Source organism: Macaca mulatta, chromosome 7 (genome assembly GCF_049350105.2).
Source record: "Macaca mulatta isolate MMU2019108-1 chromosome 7, T2T-MMU8v2.0, whole genome shotgun sequence".
Taxonomy (NCBI): domain Eukaryota; kingdom Metazoa; phylum Chordata; class Mammalia; order Primates; family Cercopithecidae; genus Macaca; species Macaca mulatta.
Genome location: NC_133412.1, coordinates 174067257 through 174076187, shown reverse-complemented (window position 1 = coordinate 174076187; position 8931 = coordinate 174067257). Strand labels below are relative to the sequence as shown.

Here is an 8931-nt window from a genome sequence, read left to right as displayed (position 1 = left end):
TTCAGAGTTTTAGAGCCAGAGAGGACTGTGATGGTCGGTGTTCAAACCCCTCCCTCGAGAGGGGCGAGAAAGTGGGCCCAGGATTGGGATAGGGACTCGCCAAGGATCACACAGCGAGTTAGTGGCAGGGCTGGGACAGGGACCCAGCCCCCCAGCAGCCAACCTGGGGCTCTCTCTGCCTGACACACAGCCGCTGCACTCCGCTAAATCTCAAATCAATCGGAAAGATCTAAAGGTAGCGGTGTTGAGCTGGATGTGAGTGCAAGTCGGATGTGGTGTGTGAGAATTAACGAACGAAAGTAATCGTAGCCCTTTGCACAGTGGGTGGTCATGTACAGCACTCGTAACGGTTTCACGAGGACTCTGTGGCCGAGACCCCCAGGGGAGGGGCGTCGGCACTGAGCCCTGGTTCTGTTGCCTTGTTTTTTTTTGGTCTTTTTTGATATTTCATTAAGTTTAGAGTTTAGAATAACATACTTATTTCTCTTACTTGTTTAAAGATGAAATTCTTATTATTATTCTGTATCATGCATTAAGAGAGAGAAAGAGGATTGTTTTAGCATTGCGCTTGTCACACAGCAACACAAAGACAATATATGTAAGCGTAGCGTTCACCACATTTGACACAAGAAAGCGCGAACTCCAGCACAAAGATTAGGACAGACCGCATATAGTGAGCTCTGCGGAACTCCAAGAATCTAGGGGGGACTGTGGGAGGGCTGCTTAGATCTCCTCGCCGCCGGCCTCCTTGCTGAAGGTGGTCATGTCGATCTTCTCGGGGAAGATGATGTTAACGGCCAGGTCTTCCCCGCTGTTGTACTGAAGCAGTAGGTTCTTCTTCTTCCGCAGCATGCGGTTGTAGCGCAGGTTGGACACCCAGGTCTCGCACTTGTTGAGGAAGACGATGCCCACGGTGCCCAGCACCACCAGGCTGGTGAGCACGCCCAGGATGGTGAAGCAGATGGCCTGGCCCTCGGTGAGGAGAGGGGTATTCTTGTTGAGCTCTTTCATGGACACCTTCAGGACACGGTGCTCGGGCTGCGGTACCGGCAGCTCGTGCACCCCAGGGGTCAGGCGGTAGGTCAGCCCGTAGCCGCTGGGCAGATGGGTGACCTGCTGGGGGCTCAGCGCGCGCTTCTTGACACAGGTGAGACCTGTGAACTCGGGCTTGCACAGACACTCGTAGCTCACCTGGGTGTGCTGCAGGCAGGTGCCCCCGTTCTGGCATGGGCCGCTGGCGCAGTTGGTCACCGGGCGGCTGCAGGTCTTGTCGATGAAGCCGGCCGGGCACCGGCAGCGGAAGTCGCCCCCGATGTCGGTGCAGACGCCATCGTTCTCGCATGGGTTGGGGGTGCAGCTGTTGGCCACGATCTCGCAGAAATTGCCTGAGAAGCCAGGGGGGCACAGGCAGGAGGCATGGGAGGCCCGGCCCTCATCATCCACGCAGGTGCCTCCGTGCTGGCAGGGGGAGCTGCAACACAACAGGGACACAGTAAAGGGCCTTGGGGGCTGGGCTACGACAGCGCTGCAGGGCACAGGGCTCAGGGCAGAAGGTCTCTGGCCTAATTAAGGGGCAGATGCTCAAAACACATCAGGTGAATGAGGGAGGGAAGGAGGGAACGCCAGCCAGGGAGGCACAGAGAGGTGCCCAGGGTCATGACCCCTGTCTGCAAGAGGCTCACCAGCAGCTCTAGGGGTGGGTGGGTGCCCACCTCACCCCCATCTCGATGCTAACCTGGGACACACCTGACCTCCCATGCCAGGACGCTCACGTCCTCTCCCACCTCTTTCTGCACCTCTCCAACCAGAGGACTGTTGGTTAGTCACTAACCAGCTGGGGAAACTGAGGCTAGAAGAGGAAAAGTCAGTGACAGCCCAGGACTGGAGCAAACCCCCTTCCCTTAGCTCCATCCCTGGGCTGCTGGGGCAGAAGAACCAAGCAAGGGGCACCCCTCACCCTATCCCGGGACCCGCTGTCGTCCTTCCTGCCTATGGCCACTATCGCTGCCAACCCTCATTATTATTATTATCATCATCATTAGCAGAGTGGATCCACAGGCTATTGTGCAGGAAGCGCTTGGGGACTCTCAAAGAGAAAGCAATACGAGGTCTGTCTATGCTGGCACGAGCCGGTGTCTGTGCCAGGCTGTTTAATAGTGGTCCATTCACCCAAGTGCAGCTTGCAAACCAAAGCTGTTTGCTCAAAGCGGAGCGCAAGGAGCATTTAATGTAAGTGCTTTTAAACGAGCGAGCCTTTTGTCATCTGATAAATGCCAAAACTCCGGGGAAGAAGGGGCAATAAACACAAGAAATCAGCATTGCTGCTTCAGGGTGCGGGCTCCATGGGAGCCAGGCTCTGAAGGAATTTCAAGGACCTCAGGCTCTATTTTGACACACTGGTTTAAGTCCGTTAGCGAGAAAAACAAAATATTTTAAAGCTCTTGTTATCTTTTTATCCTTCTTGCTAATAAGCAGAAATGGAGCTCAGTTGTCACCGGCCCCCACTCTGACCCTGTCTGAAGACTGATCTTCGGAAGCCTCGTTAATGTCCGCTTACAGCTGTTACAGACTACCGCGGTCTCTGCCATCCCGCAATGTCGGGTCAAGATAAGCTTATTTGCATGTTAGCTTCTGTTTCTTCAGAGGAAAGGGACACCCCCGTCCCCCAACTACAGGCCCAGGACTGGGTTCAAGTTTGGATTCTTATATTCGGACTCTGCCTCTGTCAAGATCTCCCTTGGCTTCAGGCTAAGCCCCATCCAACGGGGAGGAGGGATGGCTCAGGGCCGCCACAGAGATAACGGGTGGAGAGCGGCTGAGCCACTGGGAAGCATTGCTCAGGGAGGTCCAAGTGAAGACAGTGGCCATTCCGTTGCATCCACTGCCCAGGGGTCCCAAAGCTTCCCTCCCCACTGAGGAGAGCTGACAGCCGGCCCACCTCCTCTTGTGCTGGCAGAAACCCAATCGCTTCACCTCTCAGCCTGGCAACTCCCTCCACAGACATCCCAGAAAATCCAACTGCAGAGCCCACCAGTTCCCCAAAACCACCCCTGAGATACGGCAAGCGGGTTTCAAACAGCCTCAGCCCCGCGGAGCTCCAATCTCTCATTATGTTGCCTTTAGAAAATTATGCAGCTCGGAGTGTCAGTTCACCATTCCGATCGACTGTCAGTCACACGCATCAGGACGTGCGAACATCAGGGGAATATGAAATCGCCTTCGGGATCATTTGAAAAAATTATGGCAATGACACATTCCCCCCTAAACACCCCCATCCAGAGCTGTCCCCCACGGGCTGCCAGGATAAGCGCCTACTTCATCTTTTGTCAGAAGACAGGTCCAACAGGGTTAGGCTGAAAGGGTCTCTAGCGGGTGCGTGAAAAGCAGCATTCATTAGATCACACGTCGTCGGGAAGGATATTTACCCATTGATCACACAAGGCCCGTCCTTTTTCTGGCAGTCCTTTCCCGAGTACCCAGGGGCACAGGAGCATTCATAGAGGCCATCGTCCAGGCTCACGCAGGTCCCGTTGTTAGCACAGGGGGTCGAGGAGCAGGCCCGAACATCTGCGGGGTGATGGAGAAGACAAGAACTTAGTTTCCTCTCCATACACAAGCGTGATGTGGACCCCAGTGGGCTTTAAAACAGCTCTGTGGCCACCAAGTGGGGTCTGGAGTAAGACGGTGTAGGGAGCTCCCTCAAAAAATCCCACGAAGTGAGTTAGCTGAGGCTCAGGAAGCTGAATGGGGTTTCCTTGTCTAAGGTCACAGATCAGAAAGTCGTGGCCACTGGTACTCAAGCCAGGATAGCTGTTCCCTTTGCCTGGCACCAGGTCACCCCATATCCAGCAACATGTCCGTGACGTTCACTGTGGACATCACGCTCCTCCCTGCAACAGCATGCCTAGCTGAGATTCCCTCAGGCCTGTCTCCACCAGACAAGACTGCACGAACCTCCAGCCTCTCCTGTTGGGGGAGGGGTCCTGGCCAGCTGGGGGACGAATACAGCCCAACCCTCAGAAAAACCACCAGCTCTTCATACTTTTCCGTCAAAGAGGGGCAGTGAGGGGGATGGAGTCAGGAATCAAGAAACCTGTTAGCCCCAGCACTACACATGTCCCTGTGGTCACTTAATGCACTCAGGCTCTGAACTCAAGGGGTCCCTGGTAAAAAGGCTGCATCTTTAAAGCCAGGAAAATTAGAACTATTGAGCGCTCTCCTATCAGTGCAGGCTTCCATGAGCACTGGAATATTCCCACCATCTTTTAACACCTTCCATCAGGCACACTTCATTATTCAGGTTCAGCAAGCCAGGGACGAGCTGAACACAAGGGCCCGCGTCAGGGGCTCTCTGACGGTGGAGACCCCAGCTCCCCAGTGGGGCCAGGAAGGGACCCCTGTCCTGCCCTGTATCCAGCCTGCTGCCATGTGGCAGCAGAGTTCAGCTCCTCCCCATTCTGTGCCTCAGTTTCCCTACTTATAAAAAGAGGGTCTTTCCTTGGCCAATCTCTGAGGGACTCTTCAGCTTTGATTTTCTATAATTTGAGCTGCTGCACCTGCCAAACAGAAAGCCAGGGCCAGCGAGAGACACAGCAAGCTAAGGCAGGCTGGTGGGGGTGCGGGGAGGAAATTCCCCGTGCTGAAGCCACACACGTGCGTATTTTTTGTTCCCTCTCAGAGAGATCCACACCCTTGTGGAGGGGAGACTGCAATCAATCAAGAAGGAAGAGCCTGAACGCCGCGTTGATGGACTACCCTGTGGCGTTCCACGGAAGCCCAGCTTGGTGCAAGGACACATAAAGAGGATTTATCTTTATGGGACGGCACCGGCGAGGCATCAGCACGCGGCAACTCCGCGTCAGGCTCCTAATTCTCTGCAACCGGCTCTCCTGTCACTCAGAATCTTAAATTTAAGCTAAAAAGCTGGCGACCACCCTCAGCTTGTCCCTGCAGCTCTCCCTGCTACGCCAATCCTGGATCAGCCCTCCTGAGTCTCCAACCCCAAGGCAGGGGTGAATTAAGCTGCTCTGAGGAGAAGGCTGCTTGGGGGTCTCTGCCAGGACAGCAGCTGTGGCCACGGCAGCCTCAAAGATGGGCAAACAGGGGGAGGGAGGGCTGTGTCTTCTCTGGGACCCTAGACTCTCTGGCCATCCCCAAGCTGGCTGCCTTTGTCAACCTGGTGGGGAGGGGACATACCAAGGGCCCATGGGAAGGGAGGCATTTGTCTGGAAAATTTCAGCAAGGCTGTACTGCATTTAGATACCAAAGAAGATGGGCTCCAGGCTAAAACCCTAACCCTGATCCCACATGGTGGCTTTGCTGGGATCCCCCAGATCCCCAAACAACTCAGAGCTGCTGCCACTGCTTCTGTGAGGGGCAGCAGAGACGTCGGCCACAGCATGAGTCAGCCACGGGGAACCTTGCACCATATTAGGGGGGCAGGAATGAAGGACCAGAGACAATTTGGAGTGTGAGGGAGCTCAGCTTCAGAGCCACGGCTGCCCTGCCTGTATAGGGCAGGGGCCATAACAAAACGCTCTTAAGTGTTCCTTAAGGGAGGATGTTAGTTGCAATCGAAGACAAAAATGAACTCTCTTTCTGGGGCTGGGGGAAAGGGTTGTAGCTGGCTTTTCTCCCAACTTCTTTCATATCACTTAGCAGACACTTGCGTTTCTCTGATCCTCCGTTTCCCTATCTGTACCTCTTTACTAATGTCGGGGACGAGGGACAGAGGCCCTGAGGGCAGGCTGCTACGCAGCTGGGAGTTTTTTTGTGGACTTCAGTTTGCCCAGACATTAGGGCAGGTTTTGCCAAATGAAAATGGGCTTAGACGGACATTTCGCAGCCTGAAAATGCAGTGACAGCCAACTCTCAATTGCTTAGGGTAACGGAGGCAAAGATTGCATAAATTAATGAAATCAACAGATAACACCCATCTTCACTTTAACCCTTTCTCAGCTTTTCCCAACCCCAGCCTCCCCCTATACCTGACCCGCTCAGTCCAGGCCCCCCAGCCCTGTCCTTCTGGCCGTGACTCAGCACCTGCCCCTCAACCCCTGAGCAGTGCTGGCCACCCCCCACCCCATTTGTTTGTCTGCAGCCTCTTTACGGTCTTGCGTGTGCTCTTCTAGGGAGTCTTAGCTCCGAGATCCCCAGAGCCTTGTCCATCTCTGGGCTTCCGTGACCTGGACAGGCGGCCTGGGGTCTGTGGTCCCACCGGCCCAGCTGTGTGTGTATTTTGTGACTCTTTATTCAACAGGAAGCTCCCCGGCCCCCACCCCATATCTTCTCTAGGTGCTGGGTGCTGATGGTGCAGAGGAGAGCAAAATACAGTCCCTACCTCTGAGGAGGCATTCGGTACCCGCAGGAAATTTATAAACAGATCGTTAGAATACAGGGCACGAGGTGTGCAGGAATGAGGAAGTGAGGGCCGCCAGCAACAGGAGACTGGGAGGAGGTGGTGGGGGCTAGGGCAGGCAGGTAAGGATGCAGGGCTGAAGCAAACAAAGGCGAGTGCCAACCTCTATCGCAGAGTTTCCCATCCCAGCCGTCGGTGCAAATGCACTGCCAGGGTTCTTCACAGAGTCCGTGAAGGCAGCCGGGAGAGGTCACGCACTGGTCACACAGGGGACCCTGCCAACCAGGCTGGCACCTGCAAGGGGTGGGGGAGAAAGGTGGGGACATATGAAGAGGGCAGGGGTAGAGAGGGAGCTCAGGCTACTTTCTGTGGAACCAAGGACCCTTGGGGGTCTTTGCACAGTGCCAGCCAGTGGTCCTGGGAAGGAACCATCAGTCACCTGCATGGGAAAACTGACAGAGAATGCATGCCAAGCTCAGGGGCCGACCTGGAGGGGTCCCGAGATCCCGGGGGAGTGCTGCGTTTTGCCGCAGTGGCCTGCAGAGGTCTCACCTGCCACCCCACCTCTGAGAATGCAGACAGGAGCTATGGCCGCCCCCACCCCCTGCCCTCATCTCCCCCGCTTGCCCCCACCAGTTTTCTGAAGGGGCCAGGAAGCTGTTTGCTGCAGCGCAGTGGCCAAGTCCCCTGTTTTTTCTGCCTGACTTCATGACTCCCCAGGCTGCTGCGTGGCCCCCACAAGCTGCCTCTATGGAGCCACTCTATTACCTGCAAACATTGTCATCCTCGCAGAATCCATTTTGGGGGTTGCAGGCCGGGAAGCATTCAGCCCCTGAGATACAAGAAAGGTTATACGATCACCCCACCAGGCCCCAAGCCAAGGCAAAGCCTGTCTTCTCCCACACAGCCCTCCACTGTCCCCGAGGGCACCAACAGCCCTCTTGGGTCCTACCAGTCCGGCACACAGTAGGCACTTCCTATCCGAGCATGGATGGGGCTCAATGCACGCAGGAGAAAAATCTCTGCCACGTTCCCAGTGATGAAATGACCACAGTACACTCCCTAGTTCTCAGGAGCATGAGAAACACCTTCTCTCCCGACCCCCAAAAGCAAATACGACACCTCAAGTCCTCCTAACAGTGGGGATGGGGACAGTGGAGGGAAATATGTTGACCCCCGGGCACGCAGCCTGACCCTGACCATCACTTTTGCAACCTGAGCTGAAAAGGGGAGCAGATTTTGAGGTGTTCAGCTCTGGGAAAGCCCAGACAGGTTCACCTGGTGGGCTCCCCAGTAAGGCGTCTGGATTCTTTTGAAGGTTCATCCCTATTAAGCTGGGCACCCAGGTCAAATCTTCCCCCCTTTCCCCTACCCCAGACTCTTCGCATTAAGAAAACGATGACGACACAGGGTTTTGCTTAGCGGGCTGAGGCTGCAACACTGCTTAGAGATTCTGACACTTTAATAGGCACCTACTGTGTGCATTTACTCAACCAGCTCCACAGCTTCCTAGACAGCCCCCTCACAACTACTGGTGCAATAAGTGGGGGGGGGGCGCTGCGGGAAGGGGGCAACTCTCTCGCTGTCAGAGACAGATGGCCGCTGCAGACAGAAGTGTCGCAGCCCCTCACCTAGACAAACGCGCCACGCAGTAAGGGCTCAGGCTGGGCTTCTCTGGGAATTGGGGGTTAAGACGGCAAAGTCGCCCCCCACCCCCGCCCCGAGACCTGTTCCCGAACGCTCACACAGAGACACCCCAAAGTTGCACCCCAGAGTATTTTCGTAGAAGACTCCACAACAGCACCTCATTTTTCCATACCTCCTTGCTCAGCGCACCGACACCCCTCTGGCGCCACTTCTGCGGGGCGGGAAGGGGCTGGGGGTCTCACACATCCCCTGCGCCCTGGGACCCCAGGGTCGGGCCTTGGCAAGCGAGGGTGGCGGGGAGGGCGAGGCAGACACAGCGCGGGGTTTAGGGCTAGGCGGGACGGGAGGAGTTGGGGCGCACGAGACGGGGCGTGCGGGGCACCGGGCGGCCGGCGGGGCGTCGCAGGCTTCCCCAGAGGGGGCGCGAGCCGGGCCGCCGGGGGGCTCACCATGGGTGCTGTGGCCGAAAGCCAGCAGGAGCAAGAGGACGCGCAGGAGGGCTTCGGTCGCGGTCATCTCGGGGCGGCCGGGGTCGCGGTCCCGGGAGCGGTGCGGGCGCGGGTCCGGCTCCTGGCGCCGCACTGGGCTTCTGGTTGCGGACGCGGAAGGGGGCGCGGGCGCGCAGCGAGGGGAAAGCCAGGGCTGCACCGGGCTGCGCGCTGCGCTCTCCACCGCCGCTGCCGGGGAGCTGCCGCCGCCGCCGCGCGCGCCGCCCTTTTCGTACCGCCTCCCCCCCCCGCGGCCCCCGCCCCCCGCCCCCGCCTCTGCGCACACGGGGCCGGCGCCGGCCAGTCCCGGTGACCCCCGCCCCTCACAGGGCCGCCCCCCACCACTGCAGTGTCCCGGAAGCTCGCTGGCGCACACGGGTGCACTCTTGGCTAGACGGGCACAGGTACCCCGCGAGCGTTTGGCACACGTTCCCCCCC

At 57.2% G+C, this 8931-nt stretch overlaps 1 protein-coding gene across 3 annotated transcripts; it reads right to left on the bottom strand.

Moving 5' to 3' along the window:
• Window positions 1-490: 490 nt before the first annotated feature.
• On the bottom strand, window positions 491-8674 carry DLK1 (delta like non-canonical Notch ligand 1). Of its 3 annotated transcripts, none has more exons than XM_077941719.1 (6): window positions 8455-8674; window positions 7127-7190; window positions 6522-6652; window positions 3426-3567; window positions 1192-1471; window positions 491-972 (listed from the first exon to the last, which is right to left on the bottom strand). In XM_077941719.1, exons 1-6 carry the CDS (start codon window positions 8519-8521, stop codon window positions 724-726), a joined length of 933 nt encoding a protein of 310 aa, XP_077797845.1. In that variant the 5' UTR covers window positions 8522-8674; the 3' UTR covers window positions 491-723. The 3 variants fall into 3 exon arrangements, with proteins under 3 accessions (XP_077797845.1, XP_077797846.1, XP_014999982.1); XM_077941720.1 differs by having other exon boundaries at window positions 491-966; XM_015144496.3 differs by having other exon boundaries at window positions 491-1471.
• Between the last annotated feature and the right edge of the window lie 257 nt (window positions 8675-8931).